The following is a 24,562-nucleotide window of genomic DNA, read 5'->3' on the forward strand; positions in this document are numbered from 1 at the left end:
CATGTAAATTCCTTAAAGGGATAGTTCACCCAAAAATGAAAATTATGTTATTAGTTACTCACCCTCATGTCGTGCCAAACCCGTAAGACCTTTCTTCATCTTCAGAAAACATATTAAGATATTTTTGATGAAATATGATAGCGTTGAAAATAAACAAAGTTTTATTTGGAATGTTTGGAATGATATGAGGGTGAGTAATTAATGACAGAATTTTCATTTTTGGGTGAACTATCCCTTTAACATTAATAAAAGTCATGTGAAAGTAATTGTCAATTTTATTGACTTATATTGAACACATGACTCAATATACTTTTTTTTGCTTACAGGGGAATTTGCTACCCAGACTTGTTTCCAGGGTAGGTTTGGAGAAGAAGTAGGAAGTGACCAGTTTGGTGGTTGCATCATGTTCCACGCACCACAGCCAAACCAAAATCTGGCAATTGGCAGAATTGAATATGTTGAGGTAAATGTTTATTTTGTTTCAAAAACATGTTTCAAAACCCTTGGAAACCATTAATGGTATAGTCCACCCAAAATGTAAATTCCATCATCATTTACTCTTCAAAATATCCTCTTTTGTAAGACGTTTTAGAAGTAACACAGGTTTGTAAGGACATGAGGGTGAGTAAATGATGACAGTGTTCATTTTGGTGTGAATCTATTTAAGACGTCAAATATTTATGATAAATGGCATTATGTTTGTCATTGTCCTCTTTTAGCTCTTCAACGTTGGACAGGCCTTCCGCCTGGGACGCTACCCAATCCACTGGCATCTGATGGGTGATGTTAAGTTTAAGTCGTACGTGCGTGGATGTGGCATCCACCAGTCCTACAATCGTGCCGTCACCATCCACAACACCCACAACCTGCTGGTGGAGCGTAATGTCATCTACAACATCATGGGTGGGGCTTTCTTTATTGAGGATGGCATTGAGACTGGCAACATCCTGCAGTACAACCTTGCGGTATTCGTAAAACAGAGCACCAGTTTACTAAACGACGATGTGACTCCAGCTGCATTCTGGGTCACCAACCCTAATAACACCATTAGGCACAATGCTGCGGCGGGTGGAACGCACTTCGGCTTCTGGTATCGCATGCACGATCGTCCCGACGGCCCTTCGTATAACCCCAACATCTGTCAGAAGAGAGTACCACTAGGACAGTTCTTTAACAATACAGTGCATTCGCAGGGCTGGTTTGGCTTGTGGATCTTTCAAGAGTATTTCCCCATGCGTACCGGCAGCTGCAGCGCCTCAACACCAGAGCCAGCAGTTTTCCGTCGCCTCACCTCCTGGAACAATGAGAAAGGTGCCGAATGGGTGAATGTAGGAGCGGTTCAGTTCAGCGAGTTCCTGATGGTCAATAATGAGAAGGCAGGAGTGGAGACCAAGAGAATCATCCAGCAGCACGTCAGCGGATGGGGACTGGATGGAGGCGCAGCTGTAGTCAACAGCACTATGGTGGGCCATGTGGATGAGCTGGGACTGGGAAGCAACTACTGCACCGCTCGTGGTGTTATCCTGCCCCTGGATGATGGTATGAGTGTTATCAACACCAAGTTTGTGAACTTCGATCGTTCGTCATGTGCTGCAATCGGGGTGGCAGAAATAGTCGGAACCTGCATGTTCCGCTGTGGAGGCTGGAGCGCAAGATTCAGCAGGATCCAATACTATCAGTCCCCCAACAAGGCCTGGTTCAGATGGGAGCATGAGGTGGCACTTGTAGATACTGATGGGTCACTAACAGGTATAGAGGCATTAGATAATACAATATTTAGCTTAACAACCCTGGTGAAAAAAACAGCATATGCTGGTAGGTATGTTTTGATGCTGGAATGCTAGTTAGGTAGGTTTTGATGCTGGTTTATGCTGGTCCTTAGCTGGTTTAAGCTGGTCCTTTGCTGGTCATGTTGCTGGTCAAGGACCAGCAAAAACCAGCAAAGGACCAGCATAAACCAGCTAAGGACCAGCATAAACCAGCAAAGGACCAGCTTAAACCAGCATCAAAACCTACCTAACCAGCATTCCAGCATCAAAACATACCTACCAGCATATGCTGGTTTTTTCACCAGGGAAACAACCTCAAAACACTGCCAAAACATTGGTAACAAATAAATGATAGAATATAAATATTTTCTGTTTCTGAAAAGGCAATGTTAGCTACAAGGTGGTACCAAGGAGTAACCTCCTCGACCCAAGACGCTGCTTCCCAGGAACAGAATGGAGCGTTGGTGTCCCTGGTGCAGTATGTGACAACACCATTAACTTCCACCGCATGGTCGTCGTCAATGCCGCACCACCTTCACTTCAGTCTAAAGATGCCATTCTAACCAACTCATATGGTAAGGTGAAATAATCAACTCTGGCCAGTTGAGCTATGAAAAAAAATGTGCATGCATTTGTTTCTATATAATGCACTCTTACTGCATGTACTTTCCTGGCTACATTCTTTGGTTTCCAGAACGTTCTGTGAATGTTAGTTGATGGGGAAAAAACATATTTTTACATTTAAAAAAAATGCAAGAAATTGTATTTAATCTTTTAACTTGAGAGACCAGTTTTTAAAACACTATAAGTGCGCTTTCATTACAGATTTTTTTTATAAATGCGGTATTTTCTAAATGTTGATAAAAAAGAAAAATTGCAAAATTATGGCAATTCCATTAACCGATGTTATGCAACAAAAATTTATATATTTTTCCTCTCACGATAAGTCACGACAACCGATGTTGGTAGGTTTAAGAGGAATATACTTGAGAATGGCCACGTATTAAGTGTTTCTGGGACGTTATAGTACATTAAAGGATGATCATGTGGCTTTTAGTGTATGTTTCCATTGCAGTTCCTGAAATATTCCTTTTTAGAATTGCCTAAAAAAAAAACATAATGCAAGCGTAAAACCAAATATTTGGGAGTTTTTGCGAAATTGACGCATATCCATTGGGCATATTTTTGATTCGCAATTTCAATTTGCTCAATTTAGAGGGTAATGGAAACGCAGATAGTGTCACGCTGCAGAAGATGCAAACACAATAGTCAAACAATTGTCAAAATCTGTCTAGTGCATGTTTACATAGAAAAACAATGGAAAAGCAGAGCTGTGGAATACAAAAATGCATTCTCGTGAACGGAACTGGCCCTCCAAAATGATTCTAAACTGAAAAACATCTTGGCTAGCACAGTTTATCTCAATGTCATATCATTCTCTTTAGGAACATGTGTGCTTCCTTTCCTTGAAAAGCTTGTGACCCACTCAATGGGCTGGATGGCAATGGTGCCCACAGGCCAAACGTACAACTGGTACTTTAATGGTGCTTCCCAAATCACGAACATTTCATACAATGGAATGGTCTACGGCTTTCGGGTAAAGTGTGCACATTACAAATTACTAAATAATTCAATGTACATTCAAAAGAAAAGTTCAACATTTACTTAACCCCTTATAACCCATTTCAAGTTTGTCTGTGTAACACAAAAAGACAGTTTTTTAAAAGTCTTTACAGCCCTTGTCTTGCAACAATAGTTCATAATGATCATGCCACAAAACGTACTCCATATTCTATTTAAAAACTTTTTGATGCCTGGGATTAAAAAGAACATGCTCTATATTTTGATGTATAATGACATTTAGAATTTTTTCTAATATACATTTGACGTTTTTATGGACAACATGTTGTTTGTAACATTAAATGATTCATTTAATAATTTAATTAATTTAAGAATTATTAAAGCATTTATGTCATTGTACCAAAGCCAATGTAAATTATTAAAATATTATCTATATTTCCAACTTGGGTTATTTGGCAACCCAGTGCTGGGTAAATATTGGACAGAACACTATTTTGACCCAGCTGGTTAGGTTAAATGTTTTTACCAAACATGCTGAGTTATTTTATTTAAGTCATCTATTGTTTAAAAAATATTATATTGCTGGTTTAAAATGGACTGGAACTTTTAAAAAAAACATACAGAATTTCTAGAGACGACAGCAATAATCAAAAGATGAACATTTATTATTAAGCAAGAACACATGGACAAAATAAAGATGAAATTAATTGAAATTATTTAGGTGAATACAGCATAGTTTACAATATTACATTTTTAAACTAGTTTACATATTTAAACTCGTTTAACAAGAATTTTAGACATCAAAATGTAACATTTAAAAGTAGCATTGTAATTTTAGTGTATTCAACCGTTCTCTGTAATTGCTTTTTACCGAAATATCGCTAATTCTCGTGCCAGTGTGTCACCGAAATCTGAGCCGGTGATGGGCTGCTGTTTGCTGGGGTATCTGTGAACTTCAGACCGTGGCCTCGTGTTTCACTCGTAGCTGAAAGTTGCTGTGACTGACTCCAAAACCTGCCCATAAACAAACAGTACTGACAACACAGAACATATTTTAACATCAAATTAAATTAAACTCAGTACTATAACGAATAAAATCCATTTATTTTATGTAAGGCAAAAGGTGTTTCCATCATGCAAAGTGACTGACATCTCGTCCTTATGTTGCGTTGTGTAAAATAATACAATTTAAAGAACAGTAAAGACTTTATAAATTAAATTAAATATATTTCACTGAAGAAGTGCACCAAATCGGCGGTGCTGAGAACTGCTCTCTTCTGTAGAGGACTCAAAAAGCCCATGCTCTGACTGTAACTCAGAAGCTGGGATGTTTTGTCAGAGACAGGCTTAACCCAGCATTTGGGTAGAAAAAATAACCCAGCGTTAAAAATGACCCAGCAACTTATTTACAGAAAAACTACCCAGGATCTGGGTAAAAAATATTAAAAATAACCCAATAAAATTACCCAACGGGCTGAACCCAGCAATTAGGTTAAAAAAAATACACCTGAAGAGAAACTTTCCCGTTGTAAAAATTATTGCATTTTATATTTTAATATTATATTTTTAAACATTAAGTTAACATTTTCCTCAGTTTGAAAACGCCTGATTTGAATTACAAAGCTACTGCATGACCTCAGAAGACTTAAATGCTAAATTTGCAATTTGTGCAACATATGTTAATTTTTTTCTCCCTTTCTCCATGACAGCCAGAAAATTATATTATAATCAACCACAACCTGACCCAGGCACCTGACCTGTTCCGCATTATAGACAACAGAAATGGATCCACCCAGCCCCTGAACCCTACTGCGAATGTAAATGGAGACTGGTACTTCAACCAGACATCCAAAGACCTCTATTATATGGGTAAAACTTCTCATCTCTTCACCCAAGACATCTATGCTATCTTTGTATTTAAATAGAACACACATCATGCTGCTCAGTACAGCCCAAAGAATTATTATTAAAAGATTGAGGGTTTTTTTTTTTGTCTACAGTGTCTGGAAGAGACCGTGTGAATAGCCGGAGGAAGAGAAACAGCGTGGACCGCTCAGTTGTAGACAGATCGCTGGACTTCAAAGTGTATCAGTGCTATTATCCCAACTGCATCCAACCTCTCCCTACGCCTGGTCCTGTAGTCACTACATCCAACACATCCAATTCAACCAGACCTGCAAACTTCATGTATGTGTATGTTACCACACACACATGATTTTGTTTTCATTTAATAATCATATGATTTATTGTATTTATTGCTGATAAAACGTATCATATTGGGTTTAGTCTCTGGTCAAATGAATCATTTTGGAGGTCAAGCTCAGTGAACAACTTCAATGTACCACAAGAAGGCTCTGATGTGATTATTCCAGCTGGTAAGCATCTCTAATGTCACAAATCCCATGCAAAAATATGGTATGCTATTTTCATTAAACTCTAACCTGGCTAAAGTAAATACAATGTCCCATTCTGTCCCAAAGGCATTTGGATGGTTATGGATGTTGTGGTCCCCTCTCTGAACAAACTGAAAATAGTTGGCGTTCTGGAGATTCCAGACACAAACAATGGCACTTCTACCAGAAGCGTTTCTCAATATAATAACGTTGTTCTGAATGCCACATACATATCCATTCAAGTAAGTACATGACTACATTCAAATTGCCGTAGACATCTTATTAAATGCACTAATTCTCTCTGTACATGTTCACTCAATCAGGGTGGACGTCTGATTGCTGGCTGGCCTAATGAACCCTTCAGAGGTCAACTACAAATCATATTGAGAGGAAGCCATTCCACACCAGACTGGCTATTACCATCTGGACCAAACCAAGGGTCCAAAGTGCTGGGTAAGTGAACATAAGTATACATCAGAGACTTTCCTAATAAATGTTCGACAACGTAAAAGTGTTGATTTCAGTGGAAACATTGTCTTTTAGGTGTGTTTGGATCTCTTGACCTCTATGGCATGCCACACAACGTGTATCACACTAAGCTTGCTAGGACATCCCAAGCAGGAACCAGCAATGTTTCACTACAGGAATCTGTTGACTGGAAGGTTAGAAGCTTTCTTAAACTGATTTAAAAAACAAAACAAAACAGAGTGATTTAGGAAACTATAACCTGCTTGTGTGATATGCCGACACCATTTGGACTCGAGGCTCAATTTGTGCTTTGAACCGTTATTCACTGTGTTTGAATAAAAAAAAAAAATTATTACCTCCAGGTTGGGGATCAGATACTGCTGTCCACCACCAGCTATGACCCTTGGGAGACGGAAATCCGCACCATCACTGCAATCTCAGATTATGGCAGCACACTGACTCTGGACCAGCCTTTATCATACACACACATTGGTTAGTCCCCATTGATCCATTATAAAAATAATAGGCATTGTGCTGTATTAATAAGCTGTTAATTACTGTTCAAGGCTGCATTTATTTAATCAGAAACACAGTAAAAAAAATATAGAAATGAATACTTTTATTTAACAAGGATGCTTTAAATTGACCAGAAGTGATGATAAAGACATTTATAATGTTACAAAAGATTTCTATTTCAGATAAATGCTGTTCTTCTGAACTTTCTATTCATCAAAGAAACCTGAAAAAATTCTATTCATCTGTTTTTAACATAATATTAATAAATGTTTTTGAGCAGAAATCAAATATTAGAATGATTTCTGAAGGATCATGTGACTGGAGTAATGATGCTAAAAATTCAGCTTTGAAATCACAGGAATAAATTAAATTTTAAAATACATTCAAATAGAAAACAGTTATTTTAAATAGTAAAACTTTGTAAAAATAGTCATTAGAATTAGTAAAAATAGTCAAAATTTTACTGTTTTTGCTGTACTTTGGATCAAACAAATGCATGCTTGGTGAGCAGAAGCGACTTTTAAAAACATTGTAAATCTTACTGTCCAAAAACTTTTGACTGGTAGTGTATTTTAAAAATGTTACATTATTTTTTAAATGTTATATTTTTATATTTAAAATAGCTGTGCTGCTTAATTTTTTTTGCGCACACCATACAGTTTTTTTCAGGATTCTTAGATCAACAAAATTTAAAGGAACAGTATTTAAAATAAGATAAAATAAAAATCTTTTGTAAAATGATAAATGTTTCTCTTGTCACTATCTATAAATTTAGCGCATCCTTGCTGAGTAAAACAAATAATTTATTTACAAAATATATTACTGACCCCAGACTTTTGAATGGTAGTATATAATTAAATAATTGTATTAAATAAATGCATTAGATTTAACATTAAATGTATCTGGTCATATAGGGGAGAGCTACAGTGTGCCAGGTACTTCAAGAAGTTATCAGCTTGCAGGCAATGTGGCTTTACTGACAAGGAACATCAAGATCGTTGGTCAAGAGTATCCAGAAATGAACACAGAGTCTTATGGGGCCAGAGTGCTGGTGGGAACCTTCTTCAGTGGAGGAATCACTTTCAGAGGTATACATTTTATAAAATTCTCATGTTGGGCCTCATTCTTGAAATAAATGCATTAACCTGGAAAAAAATAAATATATTGTTTTATATAAGAAAAAAAAACAACTTCTGTGCAATTGTATTTAAAGACTTTCATGTCAATAGAATATTTTCACATAGCATCAGCCCTTTCTAGCAAAGTGTAAATAACCAAATGATACTTGTGCCATAGGAAAAGCCCAGATCAGAAATGTTGAATTCTACCACACCGGGCAGGAGGGATGGAATGACGTGTCAGATCCACGATACTCTCTGGTGTTTTATGACTTAGGAGGGGTGAGAGAAAGTCATGATTCAGTAAATGTCCATTCCTGATCATCACATTCACACATGTTCCTGTCAACAACTTATTGTCACAATATTTTTAGGTGGATGGTGAATCTTACATCAAAGGATGTGCTTTCCACAATGGCTTTGCTCCTGGTATTGGTGTTTTTGAGACAGATGGACTGAGTATAGAAGACAATGTGATCCATCACACGGTTGGAGAAGGTACACATTCAGAAGGAGCTTTGCTGTTAAAGGGGTCATCAGATGCTAAGTTCACTTTTACATGCAGTTTGAACATTAATGTGTGTTGGCAGTGCATGTACAAATCCACTCTATAATGATAAAAATCCATGCAGTGGTTTTTAATTAATCTGTAAAAATAATATTCCCTTTTTCAAATCCAGCCGTTCTCAAATGCCTGTCATTGTGGCGTCACACCCACAGAGGCCGCTCCCTCGATAGTTGATTGACATGAGCGTTTTACCTCAGATCTACTGTCAGTGTCCGTCCTCTTTGTTTCATTGCCAGAGCAGGGATGTAAGTTAGACAAGAATATCTCTGATTGAGCGATTGAGGTGTTGTGTTGCCGGATGTAATAATAAACATAGTGGTCGTCATTTACTCCTGACATCTGAGCCGCTGAAGATGCAGTTGATTACTTTTGTTTGTGAAGGGAATGCCCATATAGTGGACTTCAGTTACAGTTTCAATGCACATTCAAAGGGGTCTACACCCAGCTGAGGAATAAGGGTCTTAACTAGCAAAATGATCAGTCATTTTCTAAGAAAAATACAAATGTATATACTTTTTAATCACAAATGTGCATCACAGAGCCAGTGAAAAATGAACATTTGTGGTTGAAAAGTATATGTGACCCTGCACCACAAAACCAGTCTTAAGTCGCTGGGGTATATTTGTAGCAATAGCCAAAAATACATTGTATGGGTCAAAATTATTGATTTTTCTTTTATGGCAAAAATCATTAGGAAATTAAGTAAAGATCATGTTCCATTAAGATATTTTGTAAAATTCCTACTGTAAATGTATGAAAACTTAATTTTTGATTAGCAATATACATTGTTAAGAACATTATTTGAAGATTTTTAAAGGTGATTTTCTCAATATTTTGATTTTTTTGCACCCTCAGATTCCTGATTTTTAAATAGTTGTATCTCGACCAAATATTGTCCTATCCTAACAAACCATACATCAATGAAAAGCTTATTTATTCAGCTTTCATATGATGTATAAATCTCAATTTTGAAAAAATTTGTGATCCAGGTTCACATATACATTTTTATTTATTTAAGAAAATGACCAGTTGTTTTGCTAGATAAGACCCTTTGAAGCTGAAAAACCTTAATTTCTTTTTGACTGAAGAAAGAAAGACATAAACATCTTGGATGACATGGAAGTAAACTAGTCCTTTAACACAGGGGAATACTGTCAAACAAAATGTGATCATTATGCCACAGGATGATATAACTTAGCACTATACCATTCTAATTTCCCAGGGATCAGAATCTTGGGTGACAGAAATGTGGTCCGAAGGAACTTGGTTACAATGACGCTGTGGACTGGATCATACAACGGCAGAGCGGAGGAATTTAACTTGCAATGGAATGCAGGCATTGAGGTACCCTTTTTACAGAAAAGTACTATGATCAGATGGTAATATCATTGTACTTTGTTATCTAACACAATACACAATGATCGCTATTTCTACCATGTTATTTAAATGGTAATTCAAGAATACCATGGTGCATGTCCAAAAAACATAGCGTTATCATGGTATATGTCTAAAAAAAACTCCACAGTACTTTTTTGTTAGTGACAATAGAGGAAAACATATTTGCTGAATAACCATCAGTAAATACCAGACAAAGAACTGATGTTTCATTATTCATTGTTCTAGGTTATTGAGGCAACAAATGTGATTCTTCAAGGGAATATTGTTGCTGGCTATGAACGAGTGGGATACCGAATTAATGGAGAAACATGTCCAGGTACATAAAGCTTTGTTTTAAAGGATAAAATAAATTGAAAATTTTGATAGACAACGACAGTGTTCATATTAAGGTGTTGATTGCACGGCTTAAATACTTGTTTAATATTCATTATGAATGCACAATTATAAAAATGTGGCTGATACCGGTAAGATGATAAGTATTTGCATGACCAATTACCAATAAATGGCAGACATTTCAATTCTATACCATTTTGTCTAAATTAAAAATTGACATTACAACATTATAATATACAGTATAAAATATAAATTGATTACATTTAAGTCTTATTACTTACTACCTATTAGATACTGATACTGTATTAGACTAGATACATATACTGTTAGATATTGAAAAAAGTAATCTAAATGTAAAAATACACATACAATACCAATATCTTGTGCATTCATAATATGAACCTTTCATGTTCAGTATTTACTGATTCAATTATTTCAACAATGTCAAAAGAATATCCAAATTCAGTGGCGCAATGGAGTGAGAATGAGGCGCACGGCGGTCTGTATGGACTCTACATGAATAAAGACGGACTTCCTGGTTGCTTTCAAATTCAGGGATTCACCATCTGGAGGAGCTTTGATTTTGGCATTTATGTTCAAGTATGATAAATGAACTAAATACTTCTTACTGTAACTGCTAGTTATCTAAATGCCTTATACTGGTCGGGTGATTATTACTGTTTTTAATTAACATTCTCTCCTCACTTCCAGGTATCCATGAGTGTGTTAATTTCTAACGTGAGCCTTATTGATAATGGAATGGGAATCATGTCTCTAATCTACAGTCCTCCCTCGCTCAGCCACTTATACTCTGACAAAACTGTCCGCGTACAGGTGAGGAAGCACTATATGTCTCTTCGGTCAGAACTAAGCAAGCATTCTGTTCTATGCTGTTCATTTTTTTGTTACATTTTTTTTTTATTTATCCATCCAGGGTGCCCTGATTGTGGGCAGCAGCCCCAACTTCACCTGTTCTGACAGTCTGTCCACAACTACGACTTATGTTAGTCTCAGCAGAATTCACAAGGCCCCACGCCCTCCTAATGGTATGACAGAATCCATTCACTACTAAATAAATTTTATATAATTGATTCATTTTGTGAACTAATTCCAATATTTTTTGTGTTCAAAAGGTGGAAGGTCTGGAATTTGCTGGCCGACGTTTGAATCGAGCCATAACACCGGACCACAAAAACCACTCACTGGAACGATGAGCTACAATGCCATAGCTGGTCTAATGACAGTCTCTGGTGAGTCTGATTCCCTCAAAATGTGCATGAGTCGCCAGTTTAAAACTTTCTACAGTTGATGAAGATGTCATATAAAAAACTGTTAATAAATATCAGTTTTCTCTTTCTGATCCCAGACACAACTTTTGTTGGGTTCAAGAATGTGTGCTCAACAGAGAGAAATTTCATGTTCATGACCAACCCGGGAAATGAGGATCTACAACATCCAATCAGTGTTCAGAGGATTTCCAAGATAGACAGCACAGAGGACTCACTAGCGTTCATTCATCGGCCTGATCTAGGGTAACTGAACACAGCTAGCAGAAAAATATATGGGTTTTCTCTTACACAGAATTGCACAGAGAGTTATCCATCACAAGCCACATCAGTATCCTGAATACAATAGCATGTCACTATGAATTCACCATGTTAAACAGTATTAATAGACTATATGTCCAAAAAAATATCAAATTCGTAATCATTAGTTTATATATTTATGCATTACAATATGTTATAATATTTTATAATAATATAATACAATTAATTCTATACACTAGCAGTTAAAATTTTGGAATAAAAATGATTTTTTGATTTACTATTTTTGATAGAAGCCTCATGCTCACCAAGGCTGCTTTTATTTGATCACAAATACAGTGAAAACAGTAATATTATGAAATATTACAATAAAAACTTCCTCCTATTTTAATATTTTATAAAATTTAATTTTCTCCTGTGATTGCAAATCTACATTTTCAGCAGGCATCACTCTAGTCTTAAAGGGATAGTCCACCAAAAAATTAAAATTACCTTATGATTTACTCACTGTCAAGCCATCCTAGGTGTATGTGATTTTATTCTATTAGACGAATACAGAGTTATATTAAAAAAAATGTCCTGGCTCTTCCAAGCTTAATAATCGCAGTGAATGGGTGTTTAGATTTTGAAGTCCAATAAAGTGCATCCATCCATCATAAAAAGTACTCCACACAGCTCCGGAGAGTTAATAAAGGCCTTCTGAAGTAAATCAATGCATTTGTGTAAGAAAAATATCCATATTTAAAACTTTATAAACTGTAATCTCTAGCTTCCGCTAACTGTCATGCGCATGTTCACAACTGTGGAGCAAATTAAACACCGGTCATGAATTAGAAGTACAAAACGAGGATTTATAAAGATAATTGCTGGAGAATTTCAATATAAGCCATGTGGAGACCGGTTTATCTTTTTCTGTAAACAAAACTTGTTTGTGAGACTAGCATATCTGCATCCTGCGTCATCGGCTGGAACACCACTCTAGATCACTTTGCTTCAGAAGGCCTTTATTGACCCGCTGGATCCATGTGGAGTACTTTTAATGATGGATGGATATACTTTATTTTGCTTCAAAATCTCAACACCCATTCACTGCCATTATAAAGCTTAGAAGAGCCAGGTCATTTTTAAATTTAACTCCGATTGTATTTTTCTGGATGAAGAAAGTCATATATACCTAGGATGGCTTAAGGCTCATCAAGTCATGGGGTAATTTTCATTTTTGGGTGAACTCTGCCTTTAAGTTTTACATCATTCTAATATACTGATTTGCTGTGGATATTCTAATGTATTCCATATTTTCTATATTCTAATATGACATTTTACTAAAAGGATAAAAGACATCCTCAAAGGTTAACTTAAAATGTGTACATAACATTGCATTAGGATAAAAGTGACTGATTTATTTCTTTCTCTTTTATATCAGCAAGGTGAACCCTTCAGACTGTGTGGACATGGACTGTGACGCTAAGAAGAGTTCCCTTTCGAGGAACTCGAACTGCGTCCTCTAGGGGGCGCTAGGGGGACGCCGTCAGCGTGACCCGTGTCTGAAGTATATATACAAAACAACAACAAAGTTGGCCGGCGACAGCCTATGACGTCACTGCCGGCGCGACTCGTCGCTGCCGGCGCGTCACTACCGGTGCGACCACAGTATAAAAGGACACCGGTAGAGCAGGACGGCCTCTTCTTCGTCTTCATTGACTCTTTGTCTGGAGTGTGTAGCAAAACGGTAAGAGACCCCTTTTCTTTGGAAAAATATGGCTAGCACTAGTAAGGCGTTTAGAAAGTGCGTGGATCCGTGTCCTCGTTATTTGACACCCGATGACACGCACGATCTTTGCGTCTTTTGTTTGGGCGAGGAGCATGCACGCGACGTCCTCGAGGGGGCAGTCTGCGTGCACTGTGAGCTTTTTCCCATGAGAAAGCTCCGTTCTCGTCTGTCTCTCTTCTCGAGGGAAGAGGGACAGCCACCTGTTCCCCGTGGCTCAGGACCCTCCGCTGCTGAGGCACGGAGAAAATGAGCTCATGGGGATCCCAGGTGGACCTCGCTGACGAGCTAAAAAAGGGACTTTCCCTTTCACGCGCGTCAGTCGCGGGCGAGGACGAACTGCTGGCTGACGATGATGTTGTTTCTCTTACATCATCCGATCCAGCAGCTAGTGCTCTGTTGGGTCCTTCCCAAGAAGAGCAGGAGATGTTGGAAGATGAGGAAGCTGAGGCTGAACCCTTTCTAATCTCCTGCCCTGCATACGAGGAGCTGTTGGAGGTTATGGATCGCGCCACGGTAAGGCTTGACTTGCCGTGGAAGCGAGCCAGAGAGGTGGCGCCTCGGGGTCGTCTCGATGAGCGCTATCTTTCTGATCATAACCTCCCGGCCCAGGTGAGTCTTCCATTCCTTCCCGATCTGCATACGGAGATCGAGAAGGTATGGAAGAGGCCGTTTTCCTCACGCATCCATAATTTTCCGCACTCTAATTATGCGAATATTGAGGGGATGCGTGAGCACGGCTATCAGAGGATGCCACCTGTAGAAGAGACGCTGGCCAGCTATCTCTCTGTAGGTAAGGCATCTTCCCTGAAGACTCCCTCCCTGCCATCCATTCCCCTTCAAGTAACATCTCGTTTGAATGGCAGGGCGTATGCAGCAGCAGGTCAGGCTGTGGGTGCGTTGCACACTATGGCGGTGCTTCAAGCCTACCAGGCTGACTTGCTGAAAGATCTGGATAAGGGTCAGGGTCTTTCCCCGGACGAGGTTGCTGAGCTGCGCCGCACCACGGATCTCGCTCTCCGTGCCACCAAGCAGGCCGCCACTGCCATGGGCAGGTCTATGGGGGCCATGGTGGTTACGGAGAGACATCTGTGGGTGAACTTGGCTGACCTCGGGAAGAAAGAGAGGGGCTTTCTTCTCGACGCACCAGTCTCGCCTTCCGAACTTTTTGGTACCTCCGTTGAGACGGTGGTTGAGAAGTTCAGGGAGGCGGGGCGCGCTCAGCGGCCTTCAAAACCTTCATTCCACGAAGGTCCAGATCTGAGCCCGAACAGTATGGGGGTCCTGGCCCGTCTCGTTCTGAGGGACGAAGACAGGCCCAGAAGACTAGTGTGGCCACTCGCGCCCCTCCCCCACCTGCGGGTGGTTCCGGGAGGAAGCGTGGGTCTAGAGGAGGTAGACAGGACCTGAGGGAAGTGATCCAGACGAGACAGCGTGCTCGCCGGGGTCAGAGTAGAAGATAGCTTCTGCTTATCTTCCTTTGGGGGCTCCTGTCTCCCTCCTCTTAATTCCCCCTTCATATTAGTCTCTCCACCTGACTGAGGTTTGGTGGTACTTTTCCTGCGCACCCCTGCCGGACCTATGATGTTTTAGGTTGGCTTTTTTGTTAAAAAGCAACTTTTACTGATGGTCTGGCTCGGCCTTTCGGCCTCCTCTCAGGAACCATGGATGGGTGAGTTCGATCCATTTTTCATGTCTAACTATGAATCATATTTCTAGCTCAGTGGTCGCTCCCCTTTTTAGGGTTTCTAATAAGCGATCTCTTTGAGGTAACCAGGTGAGTGCTGTCTTCCCCTACGAAAAATGAAAGCAGGGTAGACAGCCCATTTTTTATGATTTGCTGTACTCCCCTATAACCTGGTCTCTTCTTAATCTCTCCCGACAGGTCATAGTAATGGTCTAGATGGTTTCTCAGAAGGATTTTCTGAGTCTTCTGGAGTTATGCGCAGGAACCATGGTGGGGTGAGTACGACTCATGTTTAATGTGTCTACCATGCTGTATACAATTGGGTCCTGTTTTTGTGCCTTCCTTGGTAGGTCCTCTTCGAGCACCCCCCTCTGATCTTCAATCATGGTTATGGGCTGCTTGCCTGGGTCTGCCTCCCGTTTTCGAATAGGAAGCTTTCAGGTTCCCTTTACAGCACTGAGAAAAACTAGGACTTCGGTCCTACGTCTGGGTAAGCTCTTCAGAATCTCTTTTCACAGGGAGCTCCTGGACATTTTGGATAGACACATTGACCACCGGGTTAAGACCCTCTGTCTTCATCCTGCCCTGAGGGGCTTCGGTTGCGGGGTTTCCGCCCTTCACACAGACCTCCTACCTATGCCATCTGGTGATCTAGCGGTCGCCCCCCTCCGAGGAGTGGGCTTGGTCACGCTATTTCACTGTTTCTCAAGTCAGAGCTGTTTCTGTGGAAACCCTCTGAGTGCTCCGAGGAGCCTTCAGCTAAGCATTCTTGGCCCTTGGTCCCAAGGCTCTGCGGGTCTTGGTAGAGCAGGGCCCGTGCTTTCCATCGAGGAGGTAAGCATAGGTCTGTGTGGGGTGAGAAGGGCTTATGCCCCTTGAGAGGTTACCCACAGAACAGCCTGAGGGCTGGGGATGTGACTGCTTTCTGTGCAGTCTTGTAGAGGTGGCTCCCCGTCATTTCTGATCCCCGTATCTCTTCCTGGGAGTGTGCGACGATGCTCCCCTTTCTGCGGAAAGAGTTTTTGCTAGAGTTCGTCTTCCTTGGAGAGATCAGGTGTCCCTCCCATGTCTCGGGAGTGGAACCCGGTCTCGATACACTACCTTTCCTTGGTACGTATATCAGCTTCAGGGCAGTATTATTAGACAGTTAGCTGCGGCTACTGCATAGGGTGCTCCCCTCCCATCGAGGGTTTACCTGAGCACTGCCCCATTGGGCAACTGAGGTTCACCCTTACTGCCTTCCCCAGGCCAAAGGGAACTTTCGCGGGTCAGATCTCATCCAAGGCTTCTGTACAGGGCACGGTGATGCTCCCCTTTCTACGGAAAGGGTCTCTGAGCTCGTCCCCCTGGGGGATCAGTGGCTCCTCCTGTCCATGGGAGTAGAAGCCTGTCGCGATACACTGCCTTGTCCTGTGTGGCTAAGTGTATCGGCTCTTGGCAGTTTTAGTGGATAGATAGCCGCGGCCTCTATCTGCTTGGCATCTTTGTGCTCCCCTCTCCTTGAGGGTTTTGCTTTGAGCTTTGCCTAATTGGGCGGCTAGATGCGCCCCTACTGCCTTCCCCTTAGAGCCTTGTTAAGCCGGCAGTGCTCCCCTCACCCTGAGGGTCTTCTTATTCCACCGTTTCTCAACGGTACGTCTAAAAATAGGCCCACATGTTTGTGGGCGCTTTCTCAAATCCATGTATATGGTAAGTGCACACGTTAACCTTTGGGCACTTTTCTAAAATCCACGCTGTGGTATGGAAGGCACCGGTGTTCTGCGTCCATTCTAAAATCCTTTATGGTAGGGATTCACGCGCTATTGCCCGTACCCTTTCTCGAGGTGGTCTAAAACCCGGTCGTCTCGGGTCCATCTCCAGAGCTTCTGCCAGGCTAAAAGAACGGTTTTTACGCGCCCTAGTTCCGGTGCGCATTTTATGCTCGCTCAACCGGGTTGAGCAGGGAGTTACCACTTGCGTTCTGTGTACGACTTCTGAGGGAGTCGTGCAGGGCTGCAGTAGCCCCTGTGTGACAGGCCAACCTGGGTATCCTAGGCTTCTGGCCGTATCCCCTTAAAGGAATACTTTGTTTCCAAGCTTGGGCTCTACCCGGGCCGATATCTGCCCTACAGGTAAGTTGGGTATGCAGCCTAAGCTCTGGCCGTAGGGGATATGTCACTGACAGCCATCACTTTATCCTAGGGGCGACTCCCTTAAGGCCTAGGGAGTTGGTACTTAGTGCCTGTCTCTCCGGAAGTCAGGCACTCCCTCAGCATGGCAGCGTGGGTATAACCGTTCCCCCTAGCGCCCCCTAGAGGACGCAGTTCGAGTTCCTCGAAGGGAACGTCTCAGGTTACGTATGTAACCTTGGTTCCCTGAGAAGGGAACGAGACACTGCGTCCTCTAGGCTCGGGGCCATGCTTCGGGATGTGAGCTTCAGACGAAGAAGCGGCCGTCCTGCTCTACCGGTGTCCTTTTATACTGTGGTCGCACCGGTAGTGACGCGCCGGCAGCGACGAGTCGCGCCGGCAGTGACGTCATAGGCTGTCGCCGGCCAACTTTGTTGTTGTTTTGTATATATACTTCAGACACGGGTCACGCTGACGGCGTTCCCCCTAGCGCCCCCTAGAGGACGCAGTGTCTCGTTCCCTTCTCAGGGAACCAAGGTTACATACGTAACCTGAGACGTTTCCCTGTATAGGTGTGATCAGAGACACTTGTACGTACATGAGCACCTGGCAGAGCTACAAGTGCTTTGGGCTCAACTACAAGATGCTGGTCATCGAGAGTCTGGACGCAGACACAGAAACCAGGCGTCTTTCACCTGTAGCCATCCTGGGGGACAAATATGTGGATTTGATAAATGGTATGATTCTTAACTCCCCTCGTATTGCTAATTAACATCTAAACAGAAAAATGAGTGTATTTTAAAAACTTACTGTGAATATCTTGTCACAGGTCCACAAGACCATGGCTGGTGCGCCGGCTACACATGTCAGAAGCGGGTATCTCTATTCCACGCCATTGTTGCAACCAATAAGTCCTTTGACATCTTTTTCTCCAGCACAACACCACAGAAGCTGAGATTTATGTTGCTAAATGCTGGACCTACAGAGGTTAGTCAGTAAGATAGATTATACAGTACTGACAGTAGACAAAGCATTTACAGGTCATACAAAATATAGAACAATAAAAGGTGTAGTATATATATATATAAAAAGATTGTCTAAAAATATCTATTATATGTACAGTCTTATGCAAAAGTTTGGGAACCCCTTGCAGAATCTGTGAAAATGTGAATAATTTTAACAAAATAAAAGATCATACAAAATACATGTTATTTTTTTATTTAGTACTGTCCTGAGTAAGATAGTTTACATAAATACTTACTACTGTGTGTAGTTACCTGGATGATCTACGGCTGTTTTTTTTTTTCTTTGTTTGTTTTGTGATCCGTGTTCATGAGTCCCTTGTTTGTTCTGAACAGTTGTAAACTGAGCACTGTTCCTCAGAAGATCCTCCAGGTCCTACAGATTCTTTAGTTTTCCAGCATCTTTTGCATAGTTGAACCCTTTCCAGCACTGACTGTATGATTTTGAGATCAATCTTTTCACACTGAGGACAACTGAGGGACTCAAACACAACTATTAAAAAAGGTTCAAACATTTACTGATGCTCCGGAAGGAAACACGATGCATTAAGAGCCGGGGGGTGAAAACTTTTGAACAGAACGAAGATGTCCTAATTTTCCTTTTTTTGTTGAAATATAATTTTTTTTTTTTCCATTTAGTACTGCCCTTTCGAAGCAACAAAAGATACTTGCATGTTTCCCGGAAGACAAATAAAGTACAATTTACCTTGATCTTAAAATTGAAAAAGTTTTCACCCCCCGGCTCTTAATGCACATTTTCTTCTGGAGCATCAGTGAATGTTTGAACCTTTTTTTAATAGTTATGTTTGAGTCCTAATTGTCCTCAGTGTGAAAAGATGGATCTCAAAACCATAGCCACTGCTGGAAAGGGTTCAAGTATGCAAAAGATGCTGGAAAACTGAAGAATCTGCAGGACCTGGAGGATTTTTCTGAAGAACAGTTCTCAGTTTAACTGTTCAGAACAAACAAGTGACTCATAAATAACCATCACAAAACAAAAAACAATCATAGATCATCCAGTTAATCACACACAGTATTAAGAACAGTATTTGCAGGGGGTTATTTGAATAATTTCAGCTATTTTTTTTGTATTGTGGACTATATGTCAACATCTTTTATATAAAATATCTTACTCAGGACAGTACTAAATAAAAAATAACATGCATTTTGTATGATCTCTCTTATTTTGTTAAATTATTCACATTTTCTGCAAGGGGTTCCCAAACTTTTGCACAAAACTGTATTATATGTTGCTATTTTTTTGTCTTATCTTAGATAATAATACAATATACACTATAGACAATAATGGATTTATTCAGTATACTAAAACACTGTACTCTACACTGATCATCTTTTGTCTTCAGGCTGTCAGGGTGGCTGTATTCTACTCAAACCCTCAGCGGCTGGATGTGTATGTAAACAATAGTTTGGTTGGTCCAACAAATGCTCAGTGGAATGCAGACAAAACAGACTACACACTGCGTGAGCCAACTTACACAGGTAGAGTACAGAATGATAATGCATGTTAATCCAGCTCCCCCTGCAGGCTAGAAGACCAAAATCTTTTCCAACAGATTATAACTCCTGTTTTAAATCCTTGCTGTGCTCCTCAGGGCAATACGTTCCCAGTTTCAGCTCCAGTCATGGCTCCAACTTTTTTGACCAAGACTACAAAATGTTAAACATACTCGTTCGTGGCTCAGAGCCGGTTGAAATCCGCACCTCTCCAGTTCTGTTCTTGGCCTTCAACCTCCCGGCCATGACTGAAGCGGAGTTCTTCGGGCCAAATTTGGTTAACAATCTGGCTTTATTCCTGAAAATACCCCCGGGCATGATTCGAATCACCAAAATCGTCCGTGAGGGAACTAATGCAAGAAGACGGCGCTCGACAGGACTGACAGTGGAGGTGGAGATCAGAGAGCCTCCTGTGCAGACGTCCACCAACAACGGCACTGGTTAGAGCAGGCATATGTAGTGTATTAAAAAAAAATGATAAATAAATTGTACATTTACAAATTGTATATTTATATACTGCCTGCAGAAAATGAACAACAGTTTGAGGTCCTGAAGAACATTGCTGATGATCTGGGCCGTGCTGCTGTCTCTGGCAATCTGAGTCAATCCATCGGCTTTAATGTGTCATCCCTGGGCATCATCCCTCCTCCTCCTTCTTCTAGTGACCCAACCTGGAATGAAGTAAGATGTTAATCAACTCACGTGACCAAACTCAATAAGATTACATGTTGTTATGATATCAAGCAGCATTTAGAAATGATATTTAAAGGGAAGCCCAGGTATTAAGACTTGCATGGCTTAATATAACGTATATGATGTCTCTTACTGAAATATGTAGTAGAAAACCCATTAAAAATTCATATAATTTAAAGGAGAAGTTCACTTCCAGAACAAAAATTCACAGATAATTTACTCAACCCGTTGTCATACAAGATGTTTGTTTCTTTCCGTCTTCAGTAGTAAAGAAATTACATTTCTTGAGGAAAACATTTCAGTAATGTTCTCCATATAGTGGACTTCTATGGTGCCCACGAGTTTGAACTTCCAAAATGCAGTTTAAATGCAGCTGAGAAATAAGGGTCTGCGAAGTGATCGGTTATATTTGGTTATTTTCTACTTTGTCGTTTTACCTTTTTTTCTAAAGGGTGGTTGATCTTTGCACGTTTAATTTGTAAACACTGGGTCAGTACTTCTGCAGCAATGTAGGATGAGTTTAAAGTTGGAGGAGAAAATGAGATGGGAGTTTTCCAACATATCTTAACTGTACTGACCCGGATTACACAGCGTATGCATCTGCATCACAGAGCTAGACAAGATGAGCATGTGAGGTTAAAAAGTATATAAATGGTAAAAAAAAATGGCTGGGATTGCTTAGAGCCCTTTGAAGCTGCATTAAAACTGCATTTTGTTCAAACTGCAAGTTCAAACTCACAGGCACCATAGAAGTCCACTATATGGAGAAAAATCCTGAATTTTTTTTCCTCAAGGAACAGAATTTTTGTTGATGGCCCCATAGTCCAGAATATGTATAAAACTTTGTGGATTTTTAAATAGTGTAAATCTTTCATGGGTTTTCTACTTTTCTACTTTATATTTCAGTAAGAGAAATAATTTACATTATATTAAGCCAATCAAGTCAAAGTTCTCTTCCAGAACAAAAATTTACGGATAATTCACTCATCCCTTTGTTATCCAAGGTGTTCATGTTTTCCTTTCTTCAGTGGATAAGAAATTATGTTTTTTTGAGGAAAACATTTCAGGATTTCTCTCAATATAGTGGACTTCTACATGAGTTTGAACGTCCAAAATGCAGTTTAAATGCAGCTTCAAATGGCTCCAAGGAAGCTAAGGAAGAAGGGTTTTATGTAGCAAAACAATCAATTATTTTCTTTAAAAATTGACAATTTATATACTTTTTAACGTGAACTCTGTGTATTCCGGTTCAAGACAGTTGAGGTAGGTTGAAAATCTTTTCTCATTTTTTCCTCCTTTCTACATCGCTGCAAAAGCACTGACCCAGTGTTTACAAAGTGAACATGCAAAGATGATCAAATGCCCTTTACAAAACAAGGTAAAACAGCGATGTAGGAAGTTGGAGAAGAAAATGAGTTTTTTGACCTACCCTAACTGTCTTGAACAGGAATACACAGAGTTCACACAGAACTAGAAAAATGAGCATTTAAGGTTAAAAAGTAAATAAATTGTACATTTTTAGGAAATGACTGATCAGTTCGCTAGATAAGACCATTCTTCCTCGGCTGGGATCGTTTAGAGCCCTTCGAGTCTGCATTTAAACTGCATTTGGAAGTTCAAACTTACTGAACTCCACTATATGGAGAGAAATCCTGTAATGTTTTCCTCAAAAACATAATTTCTTTACAACTGAAGAAAGAAAGACATGAACATCTTGGATGACAAGTGGGTGGGTACATTATCTGTAAATTTTTGTTCTGGAAGTGAACTTCTCCTTTAATACCCAGGGTTTCCTTTAAAGGAATATTCTGGGTTCTGGGAATTTTCTGTAACACCATGACCCCTAAACCTACTGTAAAATGTATGATTTAACCAGCATTACAGGTGAAATAATACTATACATAACACTAAAATGTAAGTGCCTTGTTTTTGTTTTGTTTTAGTTTTTTTTTTAAAACACCTCATTTTAACTGTAACTCTCTCTCCCAGGTGGCCACTCAAGAAGTGACCCGTGAAGACCAGCAGGTGGAGACAGTCAGGACAGTATCGTCCCTGGTTGTGGTGGTCGAGCCCGTGGCGGGATCATCCCCTGGACCCCTCAGCGTGCAGCCCAGCATCATGGCTGTGGACACAGCGGTGAGACAGACACTTCCTGATTTTATTAAGAACACCTGAAACGGTCATTTTCAGGTGATTACTAGGAAACTGCACCTGGTACAGAGTAGGAAGAGCTTCTTTGTGTGTTTTCAGGGTGATTGCGTGTCTGTGGGTGTGACGAGTCTAACAATGTCAGCTGTGCTCAAAGATGCTAATGGAAATCAGACAGAGGGACTTCATGGAAACACCACCATCCCATTCAGCGGCTGCTGGGCCAATTACACTAATTTAGCCATTTTTACAAGTGGTAGGTCACCTTTGTTACACAACATTTTTTTGGGGGGGTTGCTGTCAGTTGTTACTGTAAGTATTTACCTCAATTTCTCTCCCCGTTTTCACAGGTGAAAACATGAAGTTGGCCTTTACTCTGAATGAATGGAAGGCTGAGTCCAGAACTTTCTCACTCAGAGCAGCTACAACGCCATCTCCTGTGGTCGTCACCACGGAGGATGATGACAACCCCAGCATCTTTGACTCCAGTCCAGCTGTCTTGTCACAGTCTGTGTACCTGCTCATGCTGTTGAGTGGTCTACTCCTCCTGCTTATGAGACCCTAAATAATCACAACACACAGTGCACTCTTATATTATATTGTCTTCTAATCATTTACCTTTGACTATAATCTACTATTGTTTTCCCATATGATCATTATCAATAAGCTACAACTATAAATTCTGAGCACATTCACTCATAATAACTGTAGAACAAAAAACAACTGTTACTTTGAACAAAATCAAATATTTAAATCCATTACTTTCAACTAAATTATATTTATATGCTTTCTTATATGCTTAATAAAATTTCAACTTCTTGCATAGTTTGTCGTTTTTCTGTATACACTTTGCCCCATAGTTGGCATTTTGGATAAATAGCTAGCTTACCAATTCAGGGTAATATTTAGCTAAATGATTTGCATGGTTTTATATGTTGCTAAATCAACTATATGCATCATAAATATTTTTACACATGGATAAATTTGCTTTGATGTAACAGCCATTACACCTGTTATGCTAAAATTTTATTTTGACAAGCCAAAAACAGTTTTTAAAGTAAATGGGCGCCTTCCACTCCTCCCATGTGTTTCTCCTTTTCACAGTCTGGCAGAAATGATGTGTGATTCCAAAATACATGGTCACATTACAGTAAAGGTGTACAGATGGAAAGATACAGTTGAGGTCAAAAATTTCTGAATCATTAAAAATGTTAATTACTTTACCAAAATAAGAGGGATCATACAAAATGCATGTTGTTGTTTATTTAGTACTGACCTGAATAAGATACTTAACATAAAATATGTATACATATAGTTCACAAGAGAAAATAATAGTTGAATTTATAAAAATGAACCAGTTCAAAAGTTTACATCCTCTTGATTCTTACTACTGTGTTGTTACCTGAATGATCCACAGCTATGTGTTTTTTTTTTTAGTGATAGTTGTTCATGAGTCCTTTGTTTGAGTCCTTTCCAGCATTTTTGTGTATTTGAACCCTTTCCAATAATGACACTATGATTTTGAGATCCATCTTTTCACACTGAGGACAACTGAGGGACTCAGTTTCCAGCTATTACAGAAGGTTCAAATGCTCACTGATGCTCCAGAAGGAAAAAACGATGCATTAAGAGCCGGGGGAGAAAAAGTTTTGAATTTGAAGATCAGGGTAAATTTAACTTTTGTCTTCTGTAGCCTCTGAAGGGCAGTACTAAATGAAAAGAATATGATATTTAGGCAAAATAAGAAAAAATGTACACATCTCCATTCTGTTTAAAAGTTTTCACCCCCTGGCTTTTAATGCATGGTTTTTCCTTCTGGAGCATTTGAATCTTCTGTAATAGTTGCATATGAGTCCCTCATATGCAACTATTACAGAAAATTCAAAGAATTTGTGGGACCTGAAATTTTTTTCTGAAGAACAGCGGGCAGTTT

The 24,562-nt window shown here is 39.9% G+C and overlaps 1 protein-coding gene across 1 annotated transcript in view; it reads left to right on the plus strand.

Annotated features, from left to right (window-relative positions):
* Nucleotides 1-23,454, plus strand: part of pkhd1l1.1 (PKHD1 like 1, tandem duplicate 1) — a 55,181-nt gene extending 31,727 nt beyond the window's left edge. Inside the window, exons 48-81 of the mRNA XM_051136317.1 lie at nt 327-463; nt 720-1,749; nt 2,153-2,344; nt 3,215-3,366; nt 5,060-5,219; nt 5,351-5,537; nt 5,637-5,725; nt 5,831-5,985; nt 6,067-6,196; nt 6,287-6,405; nt 6,574-6,703; nt 7,642-7,815; nt 8,024-8,127; nt 8,220-8,343; nt 9,636-9,757; nt 10,037-10,127; nt 10,596-10,744; nt 10,856-10,978; nt 11,079-11,190; nt 11,278-11,394; nt 11,511-11,676; nt 13,112-13,161; nt 13,779-14,851; nt 15,050-15,128; nt 15,200-15,233; nt 15,662-15,977; nt 17,808-17,988; nt 18,081-18,238; nt 19,638-19,773; nt 19,887-20,228; nt 20,315-20,469; nt 22,471-22,617; nt 22,732-22,885; nt 22,980-23,454. Of these exons, the coding sequence (XP_050992274.1) occupies nt 327-463; nt 720-1,749; nt 2,153-2,344; nt 3,215-3,366; nt 5,060-5,219; nt 5,351-5,537; nt 5,637-5,725; nt 5,831-5,985; nt 6,067-6,196; nt 6,287-6,405; nt 6,574-6,703; nt 7,642-7,815; nt 8,024-8,127; nt 8,220-8,343; nt 9,636-9,757; nt 10,037-10,127; nt 10,596-10,744; nt 10,856-10,978; nt 11,079-11,190; nt 11,278-11,394; nt 11,511-11,676; nt 13,112-13,161; nt 13,779-14,851; nt 15,050-15,128; nt 15,200-15,233; nt 15,662-15,977; nt 17,808-17,988; nt 18,081-18,238; nt 19,638-19,773; nt 19,887-20,228; nt 20,315-20,469; nt 22,471-22,617; nt 22,732-22,885; nt 22,980-23,194 (6,803 nt within the window). The 3' untranslated portion in view covers nt 23,195-23,454. The remainder of the gene's footprint in view (nt 1-326; nt 464-719; nt 1,750-2,152; nt 2,345-3,214; nt 3,367-5,059; nt 5,220-5,350; nt 5,538-5,636; nt 5,726-5,830; nt 5,986-6,066; nt 6,197-6,286; nt 6,406-6,573; nt 6,704-7,641; nt 7,816-8,023; nt 8,128-8,219; nt 8,344-9,635; nt 9,758-10,036; nt 10,128-10,595; nt 10,745-10,855; nt 10,979-11,078; nt 11,191-11,277; nt 11,395-11,510; nt 11,677-13,111; nt 13,162-13,778; nt 14,852-15,049; nt 15,129-15,199; nt 15,234-15,661; nt 15,978-17,807; nt 17,989-18,080; nt 18,239-19,637; nt 19,774-19,886; nt 20,229-20,314; nt 20,470-22,470; nt 22,618-22,731; nt 22,886-22,979) is intronic.
* Nucleotides 23,455-24,562: the final 1,108 nt, after the last annotated feature.

This window comes from Labeo rohita, chromosome 19, assembly GCF_022985175.1.
Source record: "Labeo rohita strain BAU-BD-2019 chromosome 19, IGBB_LRoh.1.0, whole genome shotgun sequence".
Classification (NCBI taxonomy): Eukaryota; Metazoa; Chordata; class Actinopteri; order Cypriniformes; family Cyprinidae; genus Labeo; species Labeo rohita.